Raw genomic sequence first — 26314 nt, forward strand, 5'->3', positions numbered from 1 at the left:
AGCTGACATCAGAAAAAGTCCTTTAAAAATGTGCAAATAAGCTGGGTAGAGTGGCAAATGCCTATGGTCCCCGAGACACAGGAGGCTGAGCCAGGAGGACTGTAACCTCAAGGCCAGCCTGGCAACTTAGTGAGACCTGCCTCAAAATAAAGACTGAAAGGGCTGGGGATGTCGCTCAATGGCAAAGCCACCCTGGGTTCTATCCCCAGTACCAAAAAATAAAAGCAAAAAAATAAAAAGATAGCCCAAATAGGGGAGTCAAGAAGCCCCACTCTCAGCCTCAAACCTGGGGTCTGAAGGTCAGGTCCCCAGACGACCAGGACCACACTGTTGCAACCCCTGTACCAAGTGAAACCCAACCCCGAGAACAGCGAGGGCTGAGCAGGATGGGTCCAGAGACCTGCCCACCTCTGCCACCCGCCCTTAGCAACGAGGACATCCAGGCCTGACGGGACCTGACCCAGGAGCGCTCAAGGTGCCACCTGAAAATGCCTCCTCTTCATCTCACTTCATCGTAGCTGGAGGCAGCCCCCCACTTCTTGCTTCCTCGCCCTTCCCCCCCAGACACTGCTGGTTGGTGACTGTCCCCTCCCCCCTTAACTCTGGTAAGAACAGCTGGCATCCCAGAGGTGCTGGAGCAGCTTATATAAGCTACAGGTGTGCGGCTCACAGGGGTGACCCCACCCCCACCCCCAGAGGACCTGAAGGCGGCTCTGTGCTCTGGGCAGCTCCCTGGGGGGTCAGGTTTGTGCTAAGTATGGGTTTGGGTTTCAGCGGGAGTCGCGGCCTGGCAGGTTTAGGAAGGTAAGGCAGGGGTCAGGCCTCCAGGCTCCAAGGAGGGCACGTAGGACCAGCTGGCCCACAAGGGCCTCCATAGTGCAGCCCTGTGCCTGTGCCAGGCCCTGGGCCTCATCCTTCCTGTCCTCCCACTCAGATGCCCTGTGCTCGCTCCAGGGAGGGTCAGCGTGAGGCCGTGGCTGGCCCCTACCAAGGCTTGCGCAGCAAGGGGGAGAAACACACTCCAGAGACAGATGTGGAGCCTTTTCCTTTATTATTTGGGGTTTCTCTGCATGGAAACATGGGACCTCCCTACCCCACACCCAGCGCCTCTGGATCACATCACCATCCCCCAGTCCCTGAAGAGTCCCCTGTAAAATCGTCAATATAAAAAAAGGACAGAAGGAGGGAGGGAAGGCCCGACCACCCTCCAGGCCTGGTGGCTCCTGGCCGGTAGGCAGGGCCGGGGTGACGTGGCTGCAGGGCATTGGCTCCTGCACAGGAAGGCACAGGCGACCTCAGCCCAGGGGCTCCCCCAACAGGAAGGGGACCTGCATGCCTGACGCCTGGGCCGCAGGCTGCAGATAGTGGTTATGGCGTCAGCAGGCGAGGCCAGGCGGGTGGGGGCTGCGGTGGCCTCTGGAGCGAAGGGGAGGATGCAGGGCGTGGGTGTGGGATTGTCAGCTCCCTGGCAGCCCAGCCCTGAGGCAGGAACAAGCAGAAAGCTGCCTTCCTGGCTCGGCCATGGGAAACGGCAGGCCCAGGGGAGTCCATCTTGAGCCCGTGGCTGGGGCGACTGGGAGGGCCACACCGCTCTGCCCAGAGCTGGTGAACGGTGGTGGCTGGAGGGGCGGGCAAGAGGACCAAGGTGCCTCCTTGCTCCAAGGAAGGCACGTGCAGTTGGCGTGACCTGCTGTGGCATGGCAGGAAGATGTGGCTTGACAGACGAGGGCAGGAGGGAGCAGCAAGGGGGCCGGGCCCCGCCTCATGCAAACATGGTCAGCTGTAACCACTGCAGAAGGAGGGAAGGGCCAGAGCTGTGGAATCGCCTGCCTCAGTTTCCCTCCTCACCTGGACGCTGACTGAGTCCACGCCCAGGCCCCATGGCTCAGAAGCCACTTCTTTACCACCTCTGAGGGACCCTCTTGGGGAACCACCTCCTCACCTCCTCTACCTCTGGTCCCACCAAGGCTTTGCCGCCTGCTCCCTCCCCAGAATCCGGACACCTCCCACCCCAGTTTCCAGGACTCAGGTTGACCCCTCTGGAGGGCTGGCTCCGAGGCCATAGGCTCCTGCCCAGGAAGGGACAGGAGAAAATGGATCAGGTAGAAAAACACTACCCACAACCCTTCCCCTGGACCCAGGAAGAGTCCCACCTTAAACAGGTCAAAGGTCACGACTCCATCCAGATCTGTGTCCAGAGTTTTGAAAAACCCTGTGTGTTCAAGAAAAGAAGACACGGGGCTGAGAACTTGGTAGGACGTTTGTGCACGGCCAAGACTGCCTGACCCCCCGCCTCCCCATAACACCCCAAGCGGTCACCCCTTGAAGTTAGGAAGTGGCTCTTCCTGCCCTCCCTCCCGATTCTCCATGCACTCAGCTCCAGGTGACCAAATACAGAGTCCTGGTAGGCCCAGATCTCAGCCTCCAGCTCATGCCGCCTGTACCGCCTGCACCACAGTCACCTGTTCCCACCAGCTCACAAGGGACGCATTTGGGACACAGCAGGAGGGAGGAGCCTGTTGGGACACTCACGGAACATGGTCTCCAGTCGCACCAGGCAGCACACGAAGTTGTCAAAGTCCACGGCCAGGTCAGGCTCGGAATAGCGGGGTGATGATGAGTTCGTACAGCTTTTTGTTGAGCTTGAAGCCTGCGGAGGAGCAGATCAGGGCCAGGGGAGGAACAGCCCGCCTGGGACAGGGAGGGGGCCTTCTCTTCTCCAGGGAGAAGGAACATGAGGACCTCTGAGCAGGGCCAGGGGCTGAGAGGATGGGCAAGTAAGGACCAGTCTCAGAGGGCACGTCCAGCCCGGGACAGGCCAGGGAATCAGGAGCTGGCCACGGAGGGCCTGCGCCCTGTTGTTCTGTTGCCCCGGCCTCGTCCTTAGGCAGCTCTCACAGGCCTGCCTGGCTCTGCCCTCCCTGGCACTGGGTCCTGAGGCCTGTCACTTTTCTCTCCTGCACAATGGGGCTATTAAGAGACTCTATCTTTTTCTGGCTGCAGCAATGAAGAAAGGGAAGAACACTGATAAAGTACTTAGAAACCATGAGGGAAGGCCAAAGATGGCTGTGGCCACACCACCACGGCTCCTGCGTCACCACCCCAGGAGGGAGGGCCAGGGCCAGGGACGCCCTGGGCCTCACCTGCGGACTCGATGGCCATCCGCATCTCGTAGGCACTCATGCTGCCCGACTTGTCCAGGTCAAACTTCCGGAAGATGGACTGTGGTGGGGACAGAGTGAGGGCCAGGTGAGTCGCCCGACTCCTCCTGCCTGCCCCCAGGGCTGCTGAGGGGAGCAGTGCCAAAGGGGTGGGCTGCTGGGATGCGTGGGCCAGGGGCCGGAGAGAGCTGGCAGTGGCAGAGCCACGGGGGAGGGGAGGACCCGCTGCGGGCGCCTACCAGGTAGTTCCGGATGCGGTTCCACAGGATATTGAACTCCACCAGGCCCAGCTTCCCATTGCCATCCCGCTGGGTTGTTGTTAAGAAGTGAGCTCCACAGCTCAGAGCTGGCATGTGAGGGGGCATCTGGGGAGACGGGGAGACTGGCCCCAGGGAAGGCAAGATGACCGGGAGGGGGAGGCCATGACCAGGCTTGCTGTGTTCAGCCGGGTGGGGGAGGGGTACAGAAAAAGTACCTGCCTCGGGGTCAGCGGTGGACCTGGCCCTGCTCCAGCTTTCACGCGCCTCACGGCCTGTGCCTCGGTCTCCCTCCCCTGGGAAGGTGTCTGAGCGTGGGGCGCCGGGGTGTCTACGTGCCCCCAGCTTTGTCTATCCTCTGTGCATTCCTGGGACAGTTCACCCAGTCACTGTCTGGTGCCCATATTCCCTGACCCCAAACTAAAGCAGTCGGAAGGAAGGATACGTCCATGAGGTTCACCATGCTGCGGCACGACTCCAGGCTGAAGCCCTTGGTCCGCAGGTCTTTGTCTGCAAGAAAAACCAGTTCCATCCCCTCAACCCACCGCACTTCCCGTGCCTGCCCCATGCTGGACCACCAGGCCTCCAGAGGCAGGGAGGCACTGGTCTTGCCCGAGGGTGCTGAGGCCAGCAGAGCCACTGGGGTGTGGTGGCTTCGTCCTCAGATAATACAGTGCAAAGTATTTTAGCGGTCAAGCCAGTGTCCCCAAAGCCCATCGGCACCCGGAGATTGGCCCCAGTGAAATGAAGTGAGGGATGAGCAGAAGAGAAAGAAAGTGGGGAGACAGAGCGGGGCGGGGCAGGGATGGCTGCAGGCCCCAGAGGTCAGCAGAGCTCCACTAGAGGAGGGGCGGGAGAGGTTCTGGGTCCAGCAGGCCTGTGCACGGAGGCCGGAGGCAGCGAAGGCAGGGCCGGGCCTGCCAGGCTGGAGGACGGGGAAGGCGGGCCACTGCCTTCAGCCGTGCCCTGCTCCCCACGCCACTCGGCCTGGCCTGGGCGCATCTCTAGGAAGAAGGGGAGCCTTTTGCTTGGTACTGGAGCAGGGCTGTCCTTCGAATCCCACCAGGACACAGATCTCAAGCCAGGGGACGGGGCTTGGCAGGATGGAAATGGTGGTGAGCCGGACTCATAAAGGAAGGGGAGGATCCCCCAGCCACAGGTCAGGCATGGGGTTCTGCTGAGTGTGGGGCGACGGCCTGGGTTCTGAAACTTGAAGGCAGCGAGGGGCAGGGCACGGGTGACAGTAGCTGCTGGGGACCCTCACGTTTGCTAATGATCCTGTTGAGGATGGTCTGCAGCTCTCTGACGCTGATCTCCAGGTCCTGAGGGAAGAGGAAGGATGGTACCGGCCCGGGAAGGGCTGCCCCACCTCTGCCCACCCCTCCCGGGCCCCAGCCTACCTCCCCTGCCAGCTGTCTGAAGAGGGCCTTGAAGTTCTCATCGATCTCCTCTTCCGAGAGCACTTGCTGGACGGAGGAAGGAGGGGACAGGTGAGGGGTGCCCCAGCCCTGCCCCTGGGGACAGCTGCTGGGGCTAGGGTGGGACCACTCATGGGACACTTGTTACCTCCCTGCCCAAGCAAGCCTCCCTCTTCTAGCCTGTAAAATGGGGATCTGGCCCCTGCCCAGGAATCTTGGGACATGAGTGATGGGAATACAGTTCAGCTTAGTGAGGAAAGGTCCCTGCTGTGCCACCTGGGCAAGTTCCTCAACCTCTCTGAACTTCCAGGGGTTTCTCATGAAAGGACTGACAGGGGTGTTGCAGGGAAGATATGATCCAGGTAAAGAGCTGAGCACAGCCCGAGCATGGGGCATGGTGACCATGCACCATTATTATTGCAAGTCCTTGGCAAACTGCAGAGTGTGGGGCAGATGAGGGATTGGCCTTGCTCTTATGGCTCCTACAAGGAGAACTGCCCTGCCAGCAGTAGCCCAGGAGCCGGGATGCCCAGGTCCCCATCACAGGCCCAGGGGCAAGGGAAAGAGGGAGACGAGGCTGGAGGGGTGGACCACGCACCTCGTCGGGGAGGTTGGCCTGGATCTGGTCGTCCAGCTCCCTGTGGAGTGGGGAGAAAGAGGGGCCGGTCAGCGGGCTGGAGGGCCTTTCGGGGGAAGGCGAGGGGCAGTGGGGACTCACTCTGTCCCAGCACTCTTCTCGGAGAAGAAGCGCAGCACGAAGTCGCCCTCCTTGTTGGGCTCGAAGGTGGATGGCACCACCACGTACTCCCCGGGCGGCAGGCGGAAGCGGGTGCTGACCTCCCGCAGGTTGATGAACTGCTCCGATCGGGCCCGAGATGAGTTGGCCAGGAAGAAGTCGCGCTTCAAGTGCACAGCCGGCTGGCCCACCAGCTGGCAGGAGGGAGATGGGAGCAGGGCTGAAGCTGCACGCTCAGCCCACCCTGGGGAGCCACCCCAGATCCGGCCCAGGCCCCAGGCTCCAAGCCCTGGCTGAGGGGCTAAAGAACAAGGTCGCGGCTCGGTCACTTATAGCTCACATGACCCTGACAAGTCATTTCTGAGGAGCAGTTGAAGTCAAATAAGACACACTAGAGCACGACACCTGAACATCATTCTCACTACCATCACTTGGGGCTTCCCCCACGTGGGAACTGCGGGCACTTGACAGGTGGCACCTCCCTGAATGTCCACAACGGCCCTGAAGGCAGTGCCGATTTACAGACACACACGAAGGTTCCGGACTTCAGCAACTTGCTCAAGGGTGCAGACCAGGCAGCCCAGCCAATGCCCTGCTCCCAACGCGGTGAGAACACCAGGACCTGGAGCCTCATGTGGGCATGACCCACTAGAGCTCTGAGGACCAGTGTTCAAATCCAGCCCAGCCCACCCCCGCTCTGACCACCCCGGAGAGCAGGGGCCGCTGCACCCACCCAACTCCAGACAGTACAACTGCGTCACATCTGCGCTCTACGCAGGCCAGGGTTGCCACTGAGCTGCCTGTTAGGGCCCATCAGGCAGGGTGTGTTCAGGGGCAGGTGGATTCAGGTGAGTCAGGAGCCACACCTACCTCCGGAGGCACCTGCAAGAGATAGGGTAAGGGAAAGGTGGTTGGTGCAGGGGTGGGGACAGGGTGTACACTGGGCAGAGGTCCTGCGTTCCTAGCAGGAGGAAGGGGATGAGAAGACTGGCAGCAGGACTCTGGGCCTGGCGCCAGTGAAGACCCAGACCTGTCTGCACCCAGAGTGGCCTCGGGAGGGAGGGCTCAGGCAAGGGTCCTGTCCCTGGCACATCATGGGCCTCTGCTCTGAATCAGAGCCTCCAGAACAGTTGCCAGGGTGGCCAACCACAGTGACTTAAGGGACACTGGAGGCCCACACCTGTCTGCTGCCAGGGGATCTGGGTGTGGGCCAAGTCTGTGGCCTTCCTTTACCCTGGCTGGGTAGATCCAGAAGTTTCTTGTCCCTGTCTTGAATACAGTATGTGAAGCAGGGCAAGCACTGGGCAAGAGCCAGAAGGTACAATCACAGAATGACCGGCTCTGAGCAGGAGGCCTTCCTATCCGACTCCTTCAGGCCACCTCTGCTCACACTTCTGGGACGTTGGGCTCCCTGGCCCCCAGGGAGGTGGTTATTTTTGAAGCTGAACCAAAGTCTGACCCCAGAAGCTGCCACCCAGTTGTCAGTCAGGCCGGCTCCTTCCCCCTGAGGGCAGCATCCCAGCCTCTGAAAATGAAGGTGAATTCCAGAACCTTCTCTCCCCGGGGACAACCATCTTCCTTGCCTTTCTCCTGCCTCACTAGGTGAATTTTAGGGCCTGTCTGCAGCTGAGGGGTTAAGCTGGTGTCTTCCGAGGGCCACCAGCCTCAGGGTGTGGCAAGGCCAGACGCTGCAGGACGGCGACCCCGAGCGCCCCCTGGCGGAGATCTCGTGCGCTCAGTCGCTCAGTGCCCATCCTGGGCCGGCTCACCTCGTAGACTGCGAAGCCGATGGTCTCCATGTCCCGGCCGAAGCGGCGCTCCCGGCGGCGGTGCTTCTGCATGAGGGCCAGCACGAAGCTGCAGCCCGACTCGCGACTGCCGTAGTCATCTTCGTCGTCCACCTCCTCCAGCCGGATCTTGAACTGGGGGTTCACCCAGAAGGTGGCTGCGGGAGAGGAGGTGGCGCTCAGGGGCAGGGCGAGAACAGAGCTGCCCCTCGGAGCCTCAGCCCACACCCTGGGCGTCCCCGCCTTCCTTCAGCAAAAATTACTAAGTATCCACTATGTGCCAGGTGACAGGCACAGTTGAGGGGGCAGACACCATCCTGGTTCTCAAGGGTTGCCATTCCAGAGCAAATCAGGTCAATTAACAGAACAGTTCAAAAGAAAAGTCCCCTAGGGTTGGCTGGGAAAGGTGACGTGCGCACTGGAGAGGCAGCGCTGGAGAGGCTGGGAAGCACGAGCCAGGCAGGGGGCGCTCCAAGAATAGGCCAGGGGGAGCCCTGCACCTTTGGGGGGTGACAAATGTCAGGTGAGGCTCCAGGGAGTACCTGGCAGGTACAGAGGTGCGCAGGAGTTGGGGGATGGGCCAAGGCGAGTAGATTGAATCAAAAAGCAAGAGGCGGGCTGGGGTTGTGGCTCAGTGGCAGAGCGCTTGTCTAGCCTGTGTGAGGCACTGGGTTCGATTGTCAGCACCGCATATAAATAAGTAAAAGTCCATTGACAACCAAAAAAAAAAAAAAAAAAAAAAAAAAAAAAAAGAGCAAGAGGCCCCACCTATGGGCTGTGCCCGGGAGGGCTGGCTGGATTACTGTTCTAAAAGGTGACTCAAGCAACTGTGTGCACAGTGACTAAGAGGAGGGCAAGACAGAAAGCAGGGGTCTGCAGGAGGTCCCAGACGGCCAGCAAAGGATGGCAACAGTGACTGGCATTTCTGGCAGTTTAGTGATTTAGCTGCCCGAACAAGCTGTTTACTAGAGCAACCAAGAGCTGGATGGAACGTGCAAACCTTCCTTCTAAAGGCACTCACAAAGCTGCAGCACCCTCCCTTCCTAAGTTGACAATAACCAAAAAGACAACACATAAGTGTTGAGCTGGGCTTGGTGGCACACGCCTGTAATCCCAGCGGTTCGGAGGCTGAGGCTGGAGGATCAAAAGTTCAAAGTCAGCCTCGGCAATGGTGAGGCCCTAAGCAATTTGGTGAGATCCTGTCTCTAAATAAAAGACAAAATAGAGCTGGGGATGTGGCTCAGTGGTCCAGTGCCCCTGAGTTCAACCCCTGCCCCCCCCAAAAAAAAACAAACAAACAAGTGTTGGTGGCATGTGGAGAATTCAGACCCTCATACACCGGCTGCAGGAAGGAAAAACGGTGCAGCTACTTTTAGGGAACAGTCTGGCAGCTTCCCAAAGGGTAATAGAGCTACTAGGTGACCCTGTAATTCCACTCAGAGGGGTACACCCAAGAGAATGGAAACACACATCCACATGAAGGTTTGAACATGAATGTTCAGATCGGCATCACTTGTAACAGCAAAATAGAGGAAACAACCAATTGTCCATCCACCCCCAAGTGAAAATACCAAAACAATGGAATATGATTTGACAATAAAAAAGAAACAAAGTAGCCTGCTGTGGTGGCCCAGGCCTATAACCCCAGAGAATCAGGGCTGAGGCAGGAGGATCACAAGCCTCAGCAACTTAGCTGGACCCTGTTGCAAAATAAAAATAAATAAATGAATAAAAAAGGAACAAAGTACCAAGATGTGCTACGTGTTGATGAACCTTAAAAATGTTATGCTAATTGAAAGAAGCCAGTCACAAAGGAACATATGAAATATCCAGAGAAGACAAATTCTGAGAAAGAAAGTGGTTGGAGAGACTGGGAGGACAGTTGGGGGGGGGCGTGGCTTCTTTCTGGGATAATGAAAAATTCCAAAGTCGATGTGATAGTTTGCACAATTTTGTGAATACACTAAATGTCACAGAATTGTACACTTTAAATGGGTGAATTGTATGGTACAAGAATTCTCAATAGAGCTCTTTTTTGTTTGGTTGGTTTTTGATTTCTAGTACTGGGGATTTGACAATACAGGGGCCCTTAACCACATCCCCAACTCTTTTTTTTTTTTTTTTTCTTTTTTTTGTGGTGCTAGGGATTGAACCCAGGGCCTTGTGTATGTGAGGCAAGCACTTTATGAACTGAGTTATATCCCCAGGCCCCCAACTCTTTTTATTAAAAAAAAAATTACTTGGGGGGTATCCTGGATTGAACTCAGGGGCACTTAACCACTGAGCCACATCCCCAGCCCTATTTTGTATTTTATTTAGAGACAGGGTCTCGCTGAGCTGCTTAGTGTCTCACTTTTGCCTGAGGTTGGCCTTGAATTCGCTATCCCCTGCCTTAGCCTCCGGAGTCACTGGGATTACAAGCATAGGCCAAATACTGAAGAAGTTTATCACCAACTGGCCCCCTGAAAGAAATAAAAAGGGATATATTTCAGGCAGATGGGAAATGAGCTCAGATGAAAGGTCTCAGAATGGAGAGCAAAAACACTGTTATTCTGCAGATAATCCAAATACACATGGATCATCTCAAATAATGATGATGGTGACGATGGTCTTTAATTTCTAGCAGGAAAAAATCCTGTTTAGAATTTAAATATTAGCTCGCCGGGTGTGATGGCACACACCTGTAATTCCAGCAGCTGAGGCAGGAGGATCAAGGGTTAAAAAGTCAGTCTCAGCAACTTAACAAGACCCTACGCAACTTAGCGAGACCCTGTCTCAAAATAAAATATTAAAAATGGGCTGGGGATCTGGCTCAGTGAGTAAACACCCCTGGGTTCAATTCCTGGAACATTAAAAAAAAAAAAAAAAAAATTTAAATACTAGCTGATAACAGCATAGTGAACAAAGGGAAGGGTATCTACGTTAAATATCCTGAGGTCCTGCACTGTTCTTGAGGAGAGTAAAGATATGAATCAACTAACTTCAGGGTGTATTTCATGTAGCTCACAGCGGAGGGGCCATGCCCAGCACCCCGGAGGCCCAGGTTCCCTCCCTGCACCACACACTCCAAGTCTGTATTAAGCAAGCTCTGACGCTGCCCACACTCACAGTGGAAAAGACTTAGTGTAGAGAACAGAAAAACCCTGACAGTAAAGGTGGGACAAGAGGAGAGACAAACAGAAAATAGGTAACACAGTAAGTAAGCTGAAATAAATACGAATATGCCAGTCATCACTGAGTCAATAGACTAAACTCTAATCAGAAGACAATTTTCACATTGGAATTTTAAAAGTCCAGCTCTATGCTGTTTATAAGAAATAACAATTAAATCATTGGGCTGTGGAGATTTGGACATCAGAGTTCAAAGTACTTTCATATCATAAAAATATGAACCAATAGAAACCAGGCATGGTGGCACACTCCTACAATCCCAGCGACTTGGGAGGCTGAGGCAGGAGGATCACAAATTCCAGGCCAGCCTCAGCAACTTAGCAAGATCCTGACTCAAAATAAAAAATAAAATAAAATAAAATAAAAGGTACTAGGAATATTACTCAGTGGCAGAGTATCCCCAGCTTCAATCCCCAGTACCAAAAATGATTAATAATAAAATTAAATTAAATAGTTTAAAATAGAATGAACCCAAAGAAAAAACTGGAATTTCTGGAGTAACACTGTCTGAAATAAACTTGAAAACAAAAAGAATTATTAGAGATGAAGGTAGTCACTACATAACTAAAAAATGTTTACCTCACTAGGAACTCGTAACAATTCTCAACTCAATATTCCTAATAGCTCAAAACATGTGGGTGCTCACACTAAAAAATTAAATGAAGTAAACATTTAATTTATCAGGTCATGAAACAAAGTCTAAAATAAATCCAAAGAAAGAAGAAGGAATGATATAACAAACAGCAACAACAATTTTATACAAAGGACCAACAACATCAAAAGTCATTTCTTGGTAAAGATTAATACTGACAAACGTCACAGGATTGGGAGGGGGGATGGGAAGAGGAAAGACAGTAGAATGAATCAGAGATAACTTTCCTGCGTTCGTTCGTATATGAATATGCGACCAATGGAACGTCACATCACCAACAACCACAAGAATGGGATCTGAATTAGAATAAGTTATACTCCATGTATGTACGATATGTCAAAATGCACTCTACTGTGATACATATTTAAAAAGAACAAAAAAAATTAAAAAAAAAAACAAAACTTCACAGGATTAATAGAGTGCAAGCCAGGCGTGGTAGCACAAGCCTGTAATCCCAGTGATATGGGAGGCTGAGGCAGGAGCATTGCAAGTTTGAGTCCAGCCTCAGTAATTCAGCAAGGCCCTAAGCAACCTAGTGAGAGACCCTGTCTCAAAAAATAAAAAGAGGTTGGGGATGTAGCTCAGTTGGTAGAGTGCTTGCCTCACATGCTCAAGGCCCTGGGTTTAATCCCCAGCACCACAAAAAAATAAATAAATAAAAAAAATAATAATAATAATAATAATTAAAAGAACTGGGGATGTGGCTCAGTGGCAAAGTGCCTTTGGGTTTAATCCCCAGTACCAAAGAAAGAGAGTGCACATACATAACACTATGAATAAAAAAACCAGAACATTATTACAGATGAGACCTATAAGTATATTAAGGATAACTTTGTGCTAGTAACTTTGAAAACAGATACAGAGGATAAATTCTTAGAAAGTACAATTCATCAAATAAGTTCAAGGGGGCTGGGGTTGTGGCTCAGTGGTAGAGTGCTTGCCAAGCATGTGCGAAGCACTGGGTTCAATTCTCAGCACCCCATATAAATAAATAAACTAAATAAAGGTTCATCAACAACTAAAAAAAAAAAAATTTTTTTAAAGTTCAAGAAGAAAAAGAAAACCTGAACAATCCTAAAAGCAATAAAGATATTCAATATCAAAAGTTAATCTTCACATAAAGAAAGGAACAGGCCTGACAACCTTACAGACAAGTTCCACCAAACATTCAGGCAACAAATCATTCCCACCTTACGCAAACTCTTCTGGAAAACAGTTCACTTAGCAAGACAAATAGCACCAATACCAGAACGATCAGAAGGAGAAAGAAGCAGGCAAATCTCCTTCAAGAACGTGGGTGTAAAACTGTTGTATGCAAAAGTTCTATCACATCCGTGTCTGTGGGGCAGGATGCGGGGATGGGACCCAGGGCCCGCTGCACGCTGCGCAGGTGCTCTGCTGAGCTACACCTCCAGCTCTTAATCTCAAGCAGGACTTCCCATAAGTCTATAAGAATTAAACCAATGTGTTATTGGCGGAAGGACAGGCCAAGGGACAGAACGGTGAGCCCAGGAACAGACCCATGATGCCTGGGAACTCGCAGACGGAGCTGGCACCGCAGGAGGCAAGGCTGGCCTTTGGGCCACAGTGCTCACGAATCCAGGGAAGAACTGAAGTGGAATGCCCGCAACAGAAGTATGCTTCCAAAGACAAGGCGCAAGGCAGGAGGAAGAGCCGTGGGGTTGGTGACGCCAAGGCTTTCAGGAAGGAAGCAGGCCAGTGTGGCAATTCCTGAGCAATTTTGCTCTGAAGCAGGAGCAGAGACTTGGCAGCAAGGAAGTGGGGTCAAGAGAGGGTCACTTTCTTTTAATGCAAGGGATTTTCCACAATAACACAGCAGTAAAAGGTGAGGGACAAAGGAACAAAGGAGAACAGGATCGGGGCAGAGTGGGTTCTGCATGAGCAGGGACAGTTCTCTGCCTCTGTCCCAGGTGGGGAGGCAGTGCAGACCGGCACAGGTGCACACAGGCCAATGAAACAGAGACAGGGGATTTGGAGGTGGGAATATGGGGAGGTGTCCTGGTAATGAGGTGCAAGGCCAGATCCACAGAAGAGAGGAAGGAGGGAGGCTGAGAGAGCAGGCATGTTGCTAACTCACAGTGGAACGGCTGGGGACTGTGCAAAGTACTCATTTGAGGTTTGTGGCTGTGAGTTTACAGGGAAAACACCACCTCAGTTGTGTGATTTCTCTCCAGCCACATTAATGGCTCTGTGCCGGTCAGAGCCAGGTTCAACTAGGACTGTGGTTGTGCCAGGCAACAGAAACTGAAGGAGAGAGGGACCAGGAAACTGTAGGGACAAGATTAAAATGACGACTATAATAAGTAACAGGAAAAGGTAAGACAAGAGATGAAGATAGTACCAACATGGTGGGTCAGGAAGGAAATAGGCCAGTGTGGCAATTCCTGAGCAATTTTGCTTCAAAGGGGAACAGAAACAGTGGCAAGGAAGGTGGGTCAAGAGAGGGTCCCTTGGTGGGTTCACAGGAAGATGGAAAGACCTCCCATGTTCATGGATAGGCAGAATTAACATTGTTAAAAAGGCCACACTACCAAAAGCAATCTAGATTCAATGCAATCCCCATCAAAAATATCAATGACATTCTTCACAGACTGAGAAAAAGCAGTCCTAAACTTCATTTGGAAGAATAAATGACCCAGAATAGTCAAAGTAATTCTAAGCCAAAAAAGCAACGCTGGAGACATCACGATACCTGACTTCAAATTATACTACAGAAACTATAGTGAAAAAACAAAACAAAACAAAACAAAAAAAAACAACTGCAGGGTATTTGGCATTAAAAACAGACATACAGGTGCAGAATAGAAGGCACAACAACAAACCCACACCTCTACAGTCATCTGATCCTTGACAAAGGTGCCAAAAACATGCTGGAGAAAAGACAGCCTTTATAATAAATGGGGCTGGGAAAACTCAGTCATCCTTATGTAGAAGAAGGAGACCAGACCCTCACGGCGCACCCTGCACAAAAATAGGCAAAAACTGAATCAAAGACATCAGAATGAGACCAGAAACTGTGCAACTCCCAGCAGAAAATGTAGGCTTAACACTCCAGCATGTAGACATAGGCAAAGACTTTCTCAACAGGACCCCCTAAAGTTCAGGAAATAATGCCAAGAGCTAATGAACGGATGACATCAAATTAAAAAGTTTCTGCGGGGGCTAGGGAGATAGCTCAGTTGGTAGAGTGCTTGCCTAAGCATAAGGCCCTGGGTTCGATACCCAGCACCCCCCCCCCAAAAAAAAAAAAGTTTCTGCACTGCAAAGGAAACAAGAATGTAAAGAGACTACCCACAAAGTGGGAGGAAATCTTTACTAGCTACTCTTCTGATGGAGGATTAATATCTAGAACATATAAAGAACTCAAAAAACTTAACCAGAAAAACAAATAACCCAGTTTAATGGATAGGCAAATGAATTAAACAGACATTTCTCAAAAGAAGAAATACAAATGGCCAACAAATATGTGAAAAATGTTCACTATCATTAGCAATTAAGGAAATGCAAATCCAAGCTACACTGAGATTTCATCTCACACCAGTCAGAATGGCAGCCATCAAGAATACAATATAAGAATAGGGGTTGGGGATATAGCTCAGTTGGTAGAGTGCTTGCCTCGCAAGCGCAAGACCCTGGGTTCAAATCCCCAGCACCTCCAAAAAAAAAAAAAAAAGAATACAAATAACAATAAATGCTAGAGAGGATGTGGAGAAAAAGGAACAATTGTACACTGTTGGTGGGGCTGCAGATTCGTACAACCACTATGGAAATCAGCATGGAGGTTTCTCAAAAGGTTAGGCGTGGAACCACCATGGGATCCTGCTGTCCCACTCCTCAGTATTTATCCAAAAAATGAAAGTCATTTTACTACAGTGATACGTGCACACCCATGTTTATAGCAGCACGATTCACAATAGCCAAACTATGGAACCAGCTTAGGGGTCCACCAATGGCTAAAGATAAAGAAAATGTGGTATATATACAGTGGAGTCTTATTCAGCCACAAAGAAAAATGAAATTATGTCATTTGCAGGAAAACAAATGGAACTTGAGAACATTATGTTTAGTGAAACAAGCCGAACTCAGAAGGTCAAGGGCCATATGTTTTCTCTCATATGTGAAAGTTAGAGGGAAAAAGGAAAAGAGGGGTTCAGGGAATCTCATGAAAATCAAAGGGAGATCAGTAGAACAGAGGAAAGACACCAGTGGGTGGGAGGAAGGGAGGGAGGTGGGGAATGATACTGGCCAAATTATATTGTTATATTGTGTGTATGTATAAATATGTAACAACAAATCCCGCCATTCAGCACAACTAGACTGCTCCAACAAAATAATGTGGTGCCAGTTAAGTGACTCACACCTGTAATCCCAGCAACTTGGGAGGCTGAGGCAGGAGGATCACAAGTTTGAGGCCAGCCTCAGCAATTTAGCAAGGTCCTAAACAAGACAGAGTCTTAGTGAGACCCTGTCTTAAAATAAAAAATAAAAAGGGCTGGAGGTGTGGTTCAGCGGTTAAGCAACCCCTGGTTTCAATCACTAGTGCCCTCCTCCAAAAAAAAAAAAAAACAAACGTGGGGAAAACAAATGGTGGGATCCACAGATTAACCGGTTCCATGAGTCTGAGGACTGTGGAGGCAGGAACCTAAGAGAGCTGAAGGAGAGGAGAGGGCAGGGCTATGCAGAGGCAAACAACATGGGGTTGAGCTAAGGTATAGGAAACAGCGGCCACAGGTGAGGTTGGCAAGAAACTGAGAGGCCAAGATGTGGACTGAGCCATCCATCTAAAGCCCAGAGGTGAGATCCAGGAGCCGGGCTCAGGGAATGGAGAGGAATGACCAGAAGGTGGCTAGATGGCCACACGTCTTGCCCTCAGTAGCACCCGGGCTCTTTAGCATTGACGAGGACATTTAATATTTGACTTCTCAAAGCCAATATTCAAGACCAGCAAACCATCTGTCTCTTACAAGTGAGGAAACTGAGGCCTAGGGTAGTGACCAACCTCAACCCTAGCCCTGCACAACCCAGAGGGCAGCTCAGTCACCTGGGTAGTTGCGACAGCCCCCCGCAGTGCTCCCCCGCCGCCAGGTCCCCTCGTAGAGTGTGGTGTTCCAGTTGCGGATTGTCCTGCTCTTGAGCGCGTCGGGCGTGAGGTTGCAGATCTCCAGGCGGGTAAACTCACGCATGAAGTCTCGGAATGACATCCTGGGGTCGACAGGCAGAAGTGAACCACGGTCGCTGTCCGGGTTTGTGGGGCTGGGAGGGAGGAGTCAGGGCCCCAAGAGGGGCCAGACCAAGGAGGGCTGCTCACCAGAACTCCCCGTCCTCCATCTTGATCCGCAGCTGCTCCCGTTCATAAGGGTCCACGTTGTTCCACTCTGAGGATCTGTGGGGAGCAGGGCACTGCCAGGCTGGTGGACACTGACCTGCCTGGCCTCTGCCCCTGGGGCCTGTCCACCTGGGACTGTTTTCCCGAAGCCCAGGTCAGGCGGTCTCCTCAAGGTCAGACCCTGAGGTCCCAATTCCAGGGTCAGACACCCAGAGCACCCCCACAGGCTGGCCCAGGCCCACATGGCCTAGGCTTTAGTGGGTCATTGCCTCAAACCCAGTCACGTAAGATGGGCCCACCTGCGCAACTGACTCCGCCCTGGGCTGGCAGATTCCTAAGCAGAAATGCCAGGGGCCTTCGGGAGCCTCCCAAACCTCCCGGCCAGTTGCCACCACCCTGCCCCTCACCCGTCACTCCAGGCTCCGGTCCACTCCACCTCGCCCCAGGGGTTCCGCATCCGGATCAGGCTCACCATCTGGCCCCGGTAGTTCACCTGTTCCCCAAGAGCACCCATCAGCACCCGCTCTGGCATGCCTCCCCCAGCACCTTGACCTGCTTGGCACCCAGAAGCACCCTGGGGTAACACTGTCAATACAGCCGTAAAGCCTGTCCCTCAGGAATTTATAGCCTAGGGAGCTAGCTGTGCACATGAAGTGCAATCAATCAGGGCGAGCATCCATAAGCGTCTCAGGACGGGTTTCCCAGGGGAGAGATAAGGTGCTGCAGAAGGTTGAAGGAGAAGCAAGCACCTCCCACTGCCCCGGTCAGATGCCAGGGAGGTAAGACTGGCGAGGAGGGCAACCCCAGCAGGGCGGGCCCCACTGGGTGGGCCCCACCCAGCGCAGTACCTGCTTGGCCCCGGTCACAGAGTACGCATGGCCCTTCACCAGCTTCTTAAAGGTGATGGCCTCCATGTCCAGGACACTGGAGATCTGCAGAAAGACATGTGCCCTGTGGTCGGGGGCCAGGTCCCTACCCCTAAACGACAGCTATTGCAAATGGCCGGCAGGGACCACAGTCCCCTTCATTCCATCCTCACATATGGGGGCTGCTCTTGGGGTGGAGGTGGCTCTGCTACCCTGCTCCCCAACACTCACTCCAGGTCTCCCCACCAACATTGCCACGGGTATTGGCTAGGGCTGGTCAGATTTTGTGAACATGCTCATATACCATGTGTGGCCCCAGAGGGACAGTGAGGCAGGAAGAGAGAGGAAGGTCAGCATGGACCCTATGGGGGAAGGAGAGCCCGTGATCACAGTGATGTTGGGGTGGCTGAGGTCAAAAACAAAGGAGGTCTGGAGGCAGTGGTGGGAAAAGTGGGCCAGACAAGGGTGGCCATGGAAGGGAAAGGGAGGGGCTGGGGGTGGGGCAGAGCGGAGAGCTGACCAGATCAGGCTGGAGCCAGGGGAACTGGATCGTGGATGGCAAGGCAAGAGGAGCAAGGTGGGAAGGGAGCAGAGTGGAGGGTCAGGAACCTGATCCTGGGGAAGAGTTGAGGCCTGACATTTGGGGGGAGGACGAGGAGCGGGTAGGGAACACCACTGAGCAGGTGGAAGAGGGGGAGGAAGTGATGGGCGGGACTGATGTGCATCCAGAGATGGTGCTAAGGTGAAGGGCAGAGGCCCAGGGTGGAGCTGGTGTGGGGATGAGGCTAGTGTTGGGTGGGGAGAGGATTAAGGCTGGGTGCAAGGGTCATGGTGTGGGTGTCAGGCTGGGCACACTCACGTCAATGGAGCAGCCCAGCAGGGAGCCTCGCTCCAGCGCCTTGAGGATGATTTGGTAGAGGTCACTGGGTGCCTTGCGCAGCTCGTACCACTCGGTGACCCCGCCTGTGAAGTCCTCAAAGCCCTCGGAGGTGCTGCCCCCCGACAGGGCCTCATAGCTGCCATTCACCCTGTGGGCAGCTCCAGGTCAGCGCTATGGCATCGAACAGGACCAGGCAAGAGGGACAGGGCCCCCACCCCCAGAGGTGGGGCTAGAGCTGTCCTCGGAGCCCTGCTCACTTGGCATAGGCTTTCTCCAGCAGGGCGCTCCAGAACTCGTTGCCTTGGGCAGAGTGCACAAACACCAGCTTCCCGTCCTTGGTGGGCAGCAGGTCATCCACGACCACATCCACCCACTCCCCAAATTGCCATAGCTGCAGAGAAGGGAACACAGTGAGTACCTGCTTTGGATTCCCCCATGCCTCAGCTCCATCCTCAGTCCTGCTACTTACTAGATACATGGTTCCAGGTCACATATAGTAAATACTCATGTAATACATACATACTAGATACACATAAACTTGATATGCTCCAGGGACACATGTACCGACATACACTAGATACAAGTACACAGTCATGGTCAGCCCTCCACATCTGCATTTCAACCAACTACAGACAGAAAAATAAAAGTTGTTTTTTGCAGCTGGATATGGTGGCACATGCCAGTAATCCCAGCAGCTCGGGGTGGCTGAGACAGGAGCATCACCAGTTCCAAGCCAGCCTCAGCAAAAGCAAAGCACTAAGCAACACAGTGAGACCCTGTATCTAAATTAAAAAATACGAAATAGGGCTGGGAATGTGGCTCAGCGGTCGAGTGTCCAAGTTCAATCCTGATTGGGGATGGAACCCTCATGCTTGCCACAGGCCGCAGAAGGGCTCTAACCCTGAGCTGCATCCCCAGCCCCCAAAATATTTTTTAACGCATTTGTGTTGAACATGCAGACTTTTTTCTAGTCATTCCCTAAACAATACCAAACTGTTTATACATTGCCTGAGGTACTGTAAGTCAGGTAGACAAGTCATAAAGTATATAGGAGGATGTGGAAAGTGTGTGTAGGTTATATGCAAATATTACATTTTTTACATAAAGGACTTGAGCATCCATGGATTTTGGTATCCACGGGGCTCCTGGAACTGATCCCCTGCAGATATGGAGGGACAACTGCACTGCATTGTGACCCTGGATGTAATCCTCTCAGGAGCCTCAGTTTCTCTACCCATTAAAGGGAGCAGCAGTGCATTCCTCACAAGAAAGTTGATCAAGATTATGCAAGTAAAGTCTTTAACTCAGGTTAAAGTCTTCAAGTCAGGCCTCCTCAGGTATAGAGAAGGTGGAAAGCCATCTGGTCAGAGTTCTTCCCAAAACCAACTGCTTCTTAGGCCATACTCCCTCTACCCTCCCCGTTCTAGGCCTGGTGTGGGGGTTAGTGGGATCCACACACAGACATTGAATGTGGAATCAAAATGTGGCACCCCTACCCTCCAACTGCGAGATGGGGATGGGAAGCCGGTTCTCGCCATCACGAGAATCGCTTCAGGATGCCAAGGGGCAGATTTCCAGGGTAGGAAGGGGTGGGACTCAGGCCCAGGGCTCCAGGGACCAGAAGCCAGAAGCTTCCCAGGGCTCCAAGCACACTCCTCGGCCAGGCCCAGAACAATAGGGGAAGGAGAGAAGGAGGGCCCAAGGAGCGGGATCGATGGCGGGGAGTGTTACTCCGGCCAATAAGAGGCCAGGGAGGAGAGGATTGGCGGAGCGAGGGAAGGGGGCGGGGCAGCCACGCCCCTGCGACTAGACCCGGGCAGGTGCGGCGCTCTGCCAAAGTGGCTCGGAACAAGTTGGTGTGGCAGGCCACTTCTGTGCAAGTTGGGTAAGGGGCTCCCTGAGTGGGACACGCAGGAGTCCTCCAGACGTGGCTGGGACCACCAAGGCAAGTGGGTCTCGACTACCGTTGCTGAGTTCTCTCTCCCAATAGGAGAGCACTGAGAATTCATTAGTATGTCTGGAGAAAGGGTCCTGTGGCAAACGTCAAGAAAAGCTGGTTCAAACAGACTCAATCCTGACTCTTTTCTGCTAGGCTGTGCCAGAGGTCGCCAGAGCACAGGAGCTGGAAGATGGGAGGCTTGACGAATGGGGACGACCACGTTTTCCCCAGCATTCCTTTTCTCGGATGTGGAAACTGAGGCCCAAGTGAGGAAAAGGGTTTCTCCCACAGGATATAACTCAGAATTCCTTCTACTTTCCCAAACACTTTCTCCCTGATACTCAGAACCAGGAACACTGCCAGTTGAAATACCTGCCCAACTGTTTCACACATGACAGATCTGAGATGGCACTGAGAGGTCAAATACCTTTCAGAGGGAGGGCTGCCCCCGCAGGGTGTGGCCACTAGCCACCTGAACTGCAGAGTGCTGTGGGTCATCCTTCCTTATATCCCCCAGTGCGTCCTACCCTTCCTCCCCAGGCACACAGGCCCTTCACCTGGAAATGGAAGATGCCGGCATAGCCATCCTGGAAACTCTGGCCATGAGGAACCACTCGGTGCAGGAGGGTGTCATTGAGGGTGAGGGAGGCGATGGCAGCCAGAAGCCAACAGTCCCCTGGGATGGGAAGGACTCATGTCAAGCCTGTTCCATGAATCTGTCCCTGGGGGGGTGTATGGGGGTGCATGTGGATATCCATGCTGAGGAGAACCTGGGATTCTCTGGATGGGGTGCCTATCAACTCCCCTTAGCTTTTGGAAAAGACCCAGGAATCTGGGCAAACCAGCCCCAGTGCTGATAGCCAAAGCCTGTCTGGGCTTGCAGGAGGGAGGGGTTGGGGTAGAGCCCAAAGGAACGGGAACGGGAATAGGGAACTACTGTGGCAAAACACCCAGAACTCCCCACCCTCCGGGGGCCTACCCAGTGCTCCCTGGCAGATGTCTGTGCGGGTGGCTCCATCCACGATGAACTGGGGGTTTGACAGCATCTCCTACAAGACCCAGAGTCCTGTCCCTGAGCCAGTCCCTCCTAGAAACTGGCGCCCCACCACCAAGACCCCACTCCCCATCAGGAACCTGATGTCCAGTCCCACTCCTCACCCAGGATTGGGTTCAGCCGAATCCCACCCAAGCTGGACCCTCTCACCGTGGGACGCTTCCACTTGATGCCATAGGTCTTGGAGGAGTTGGGCCCTAGTTCTTTGTAGCCCAGGCTTTGGGGCACTGGAGGGAAGGCCTCATCTCGGAATAGGGCCCCACTCTGCAGGCACCGGGCCCGCAGCTGTTCATAATCCTGGCCCAGGTATTTGATGGCGTTCTCATGGCGGCCCAGGCCCAGCTCCTTGGCCCGTTGCTTCTGCACTTGGGCTGACACCCCGGTGCAGTACACGGGTGTGATGATCTCCTCCGCCATCCTGTGGTACAGACCAGCTCAGTACCTGTGCTGCCCAGGACTGGAATCCAGCTCCTGCCTGCTCCTGCTGTCCTCCCCGCTCTGCACACCCTTATTCCCAGATCCAGGTGTCCCTCCCTACCTCACTGCCCCCTGGCCGCACTCCACTCAGGCTCTCTGCAACCTCCCTATGCTCCAGAATCCAGCAAAAGGCTCCCAGTTCCGGGGTATGCTAACCACAACCTCTCCTCCCCACTGCCTTTGTTCTGGGCCTGCAGCTCTGTGGTCAGCCGGCCAGCCAGCCAGGTGGGGTAGGGTGGAGCCCTGCAGTAACACAGGGAACTGGGAAGGTGTGTATGGAACCCCAGGGAAGATCTTTTTGATAGCGTTCGTCAGCCTCTCTAAACTATCCAGCGCCTTGCTCACTGGCCCCTTTCCCTGGCTTGGGAAGCGAGAACTCCAGGCAGACGCCCCCCACCCAGACCCCCGAAACAGGCTGAACGATCAGAGCTGCTGGGCCCCAGCCCAGCTCCTGGGGATAGTAGCAGTGCAGGATGGGGCGAGTGCCTGGGCTGTGCCGCTTCCCAAGTCCCCTGCCCCTGACCAGGGCACGCGGAGGGCCCCGAGGAGAGGGCATCTGAGGCAGCCCCTGAGCCCTGCAGCAGTGGCCAGGGTGAGAATCGCGGCCAGTCACCCAACTCCTTACCTGGAGGAGGGGAGGTTGGGGGTCGCTGCGGTCCCAGCGGCCGGCTTCCTTGGTGGCAGCTCAGGGCAGGGCCCAACCAGGAAGAGCGCTCCTCCCCGCCCTCCTCCCGCCGCCCCTCCGCCCTCGTCCCTCCTCCTCCTCCTCCTGGGGTTCCTACCCCGCTTCCTCTCGCGCTCCCTATCTCTCGGGCACCGTCTTTGACTATCTCTTACTCATGGTGTCTCCCCGCCCCTCCCTCCGCAGGCCAGGGCCAACTCCGCGTGAGGACAAATTAGTAAAAGGCAGAGCTGTCCCCGGGGAAGGGCCCGCGCCTGCGGGGCCGGGAGGGCTGGGCCCTGACGGAAGGGCACCGCGGGCGGGGAGGGAGGGCAGACGGCGGGGAGGGGAGGGCAGGGGTATTTTTAACCGTGGGCAGCAGCTCGAGTTGCAGGGCCGGCGGCCCCACCCCACGCGGCCCTCCCGGCGGGCATTCCGGGGTGATCGGGGCGCTCGGGCCGCGGCGGCGCCGCCCCCGGCCCGCCGCCAGCGCCCCTCACTCCGCCCGGTGCCGCCGCAGCTGTCCTCGCCCCGCCCTGCTGGCCCTGCGCGGGGCTGAGATTACCTCGGGCTGCGGCAGCTGCTCGCAGCGGGGGCCGGGCGGGCGGCGAGCGGACCCCTGCCGGACACTCGGCAAACGGCAGCCCCGCCCGGCCGCTCCCCGCAGCAGCCTGGCTCCCGGGCTGGGCGACTCCCCGCCCCCACCCACCCCCGCGCCCTGGGGCGCAGGCCCCGGCCCCGCCACCCGCCTCCGTGGCTCCTTGCGACCAGGCGGGGCGCGGGGAGCCGGTTCTCCAGGCCCCAGTTCGCTGCGTGACCTTGGGTAAGTCTCGGCCCTGCTCGGCCTTGATTTCCCGGTTCGTGCAGCGAATGGGATGCAGAGAAGCAATGGTGGGAGTCCATCCTTCTCTATTATCCTGCGGTTTCTTTGAAACCGCAGGAGGTGGGCACCCTGTCCTCTCCCGCAAGCCCTCAGTCCACCCGCCGGGGAGCGCCCTTGTGCCGCCTTACCCAGAAGAGGGCGGCAGAGGCCCACCCGGGTCCCGCAGATTATGCCTGGTGGACTTCGAGAGACTGGAGAGCCTGGAAGAGGGGGACCCGGGCTTCAGTGATCCCCCAGCTCAGGGCTTTTCACTGGTATGCGGGTCCCAGCCCAGCCGTTGCTGCCACCCGTACCTGTGTAGACAAGCGTTCCACTGGGGAAACAGTGCATAGCTTTTCTGGGATCCTAGGGTCCGTGTCCTCCTCCCCCCGCCCCGCAAAAAAGTTAAGAGCCACCTGTGTAACGGGACTCCATTCTTATTCCCAGTTTACAGATGAGGAAAACTGAGGCCTGCGAGGTTGTGGCTTCCTGGAGTTCCCTCACCTGGTGAATCAGGGCTGCAGACAGCTCCTGGGCTCTTTGCCCTTCACCATTCTGCATTCATGTGGCCACTCTTAACTAAATTCTTCTGGCAGGTCTTTGCGCAGCAGGGACTCAAGATTAAGGCAGACCAGTTCCTGCTAATAGAGGGGGCTCTCCTGGTCCAATTTTTGGGGCCATGGTAGCTGAGTCCTGATGAGAGGCAAATAGGAATTAAGTAGACAATGAGGACAGGGTATCCTAGCAAAGGAAAAGTTCTAGAGGCTGAGGAGACATGTGCCAGTAAGTGCCACTGCAAGTGTTCCTTGTGGCTGGATCCCAGAAGCAGGGTCTGAGAGAGGAAGGATGTGCTGTGGAGATTGCAAGGCTGCCCCTCCCCTGAGAGCCCTGGGGGACTTTCACAAACCTTGTCACTCCTGCAGACTGCATTTGACTTTCCCCAGATGGGACTGACTTCTTCCTATGTGTGCAGGGCACTGTGCTCACCTGGGCATGAGCTGGTGAGGGCGCATGGCCTCGGCCCCTCTGGCAGAGGCAGACCCTGAACTCGTTTTTACACCCATGATGAACTGGTGTGAAGGATGCTTACCTGAGCCTGATCTTGTCCAGGTTAGAGGAAGTGTTAGAGGCAGGGAGTTAGGGTGGGGTGGAGGAGGTGACCGGCAGGAGTCTGGCACCGGGAGGAACTGGAGCATTGTGGCAGCGCTGAGCCGGCCAGCAGAGTTTAGATTTCAATCTACTTGAGTCAGAAGGCTGATCAGATTTATGCAAATGAAGGCTGCTTCGGAGTGGGTTGAGGAGGCACGGAGGAAGCAGGCCATCCAGAACACTGCAGCTCCAACCAGGGAGTGGCAGTGGGTGGCTTGAAGAAGACTGTTGATGGCACATGACAAGGTAGGGCTCCCAAAGCTCCCCTTCTTCAGGCGACTTGGTGAACAGCGAGAAGATTCTCAGTGTTGGGGGAATGGGAAGGGGCAGGGGTTCCCTGTGGTTGAGGACCTTTCTCTTTCTCCTGTGCTTTTGTTGTTGTTGTTGTTGTTTTGTTTTGTTTTTAGACGGAATCTATCTTTGCTGCCCCAGGCTGGCGTGGCCTCGAACTCCAGGGCTCAAGTGACCCCTCTGCCTCAGCCTCCAGGGTAGCTGGGATTTCCAGGTGCACCACAGTGCCTGGTTAAAAAAGTTCTTTTATTTTATTTTATTTTTTAAAAATGTTTTCTATTTGTTCTAAATTGGTTATACCTGACCGTAGAATGCATTTTGACACATTGTACACAAATGGAACATAACTTCTCATTCCTCTGACCCTACATGGTGCAGAGTCACACCAGTAGTGTGATCATACACGCATATAGGGTAATAATGTCTGTCTCCTTCAAGGAGTTCTTGCTGCATTTTTATTGGTTTTTATTTGCTTGATTGTGATGAGGTCTCGTTATGTTGTCCACATTAGTCTCAAACATGAAGGTTCAAGAGATCCTCCAGCCTCAGTGTGTCCAGGAGCTGTACACAGGCATGTCACCGTGCCCAGTTCCCTCTCATGTTCTTGCTGGGGTTGGTGGTTCTGGAGGCTTGTATTCTTGGAGGCCATAGGACCAAAGGACCATAGGGTCCCATGTGGACCAGAGGGTTCACAACCCTGATACTGATCTCTTCATGGGACACCCTTGGGAATGAGCCCTTCCCCGGAGGAATCTGATGCTCTCTTTAAATAGAAAACATCAGTACTGACTTCAGTGAGAGGACATTGAGCCAGCGTCTACTACAGAACTGATCGCATGGTTGGTATGCAGGGAAAAACCCTTACACATCCGGGGTCAGAAACCATCTGTTGCCAGCATACTGCAGGAGAAAGTGATTCTGAGTTTGTTTGTTTGTTTCCCATTCATAGGAATATATTTAAGTTTTTTCTTCTTTTAGACTTTTTTTTTTTTTTGGTACTGGGGATTGAACCCAGGGGCACTCAACCACTGAGCCACATCCCCAGCCCTATTTTGTATTTTATTTAGAGACAGAGTCTCACTGAGGAACTTAGCCTCGCTTTTGCTGAGGCTGGCTTTGAACTCACCATCCTCCTGCCTCAGCCTCCCAAGCTGCTGGAATTACAGGTGTTCCCCACTGTGCCCGGCTTTTAAAAAGACTGTTTTAGAGCAGTTTTAGATTTGCAGGGAAATTATTGAGAAAGGACAGAGTTTCCCTATATCCTCCCTCCCTCCAGCAGCTTCTCCTATTGTTAATATCTTGCAGTTGTGTGGCATATTTGTTACAATTGCTGAAAGCAATAGTGATGCAATGTTATTAACTAAAGTCTGTGATTTACATTAGGGTTCATTGTAAGTTGATGGGTTCAGACGAATGAATAGCATCATGTATTCACCATTACAGCATCAGAGAGTGGTTTCACTGCCCTAAAAATGCCCCAGGCTCAGAATAGAAGTACAAATTTGGGGGTTACTGGCGATTGGTGCCATTGGAAAGAAGTAAAGACTGGGGGTAGACACCTCATCCTGGATATGAAAATACCTCATAAACCTGTCAGTTCTGCTTA

General features: G+C 53.8%; 1 protein-coding gene across 1 annotated transcript; it reads right to left on the reverse strand.

The window, feature by feature from the left end:
- Nucleotides 1-1034: 1034 nt before the first annotated feature.
- Nucleotides 1035-23107, reverse strand: Capn1 (calpain 1). The gene is given in 23 exon segments (XM_047516589.1): nucleotides 1035-1789; nucleotides 2154-2212; nucleotides 2533-2608; nucleotides 2610-2650; nucleotides 3144-3222; nucleotides 3401-3469; nucleotides 3864-3928; nucleotides 4683-4740; nucleotides 4819-4884; nucleotides 5435-5474; nucleotides 5555-5766; nucleotides 6443-6454; nucleotides 7342-7517; nucleotides 16245-16405; nucleotides 16512-16586; nucleotides 16937-17022; nucleotides 17378-17461; nucleotides 18255-18423; nucleotides 18533-18666; nucleotides 20772-20890; nucleotides 21194-21263; nucleotides 21419-21686; nucleotides 22972-23107. Coding segments are annotated over 22 exon segments (2145 nt in total). The 5' UTR covers nucleotide 21686; nucleotides 22972-23107; the 3' UTR covers nucleotides 1035-1762.
- Nucleotides 23108-26314: the final 3207 nt, after the last annotated feature.

The sequence above is a fragment of the Sciurus carolinensis genome, chromosome 11, assembly GCF_902686445.1.
Source record: "Sciurus carolinensis chromosome 11, mSciCar1.2, whole genome shotgun sequence".
In the NCBI taxonomy this organism is placed as follows: domain Eukaryota; kingdom Metazoa; phylum Chordata; class Mammalia; order Rodentia; family Sciuridae; genus Sciurus; species Sciurus carolinensis.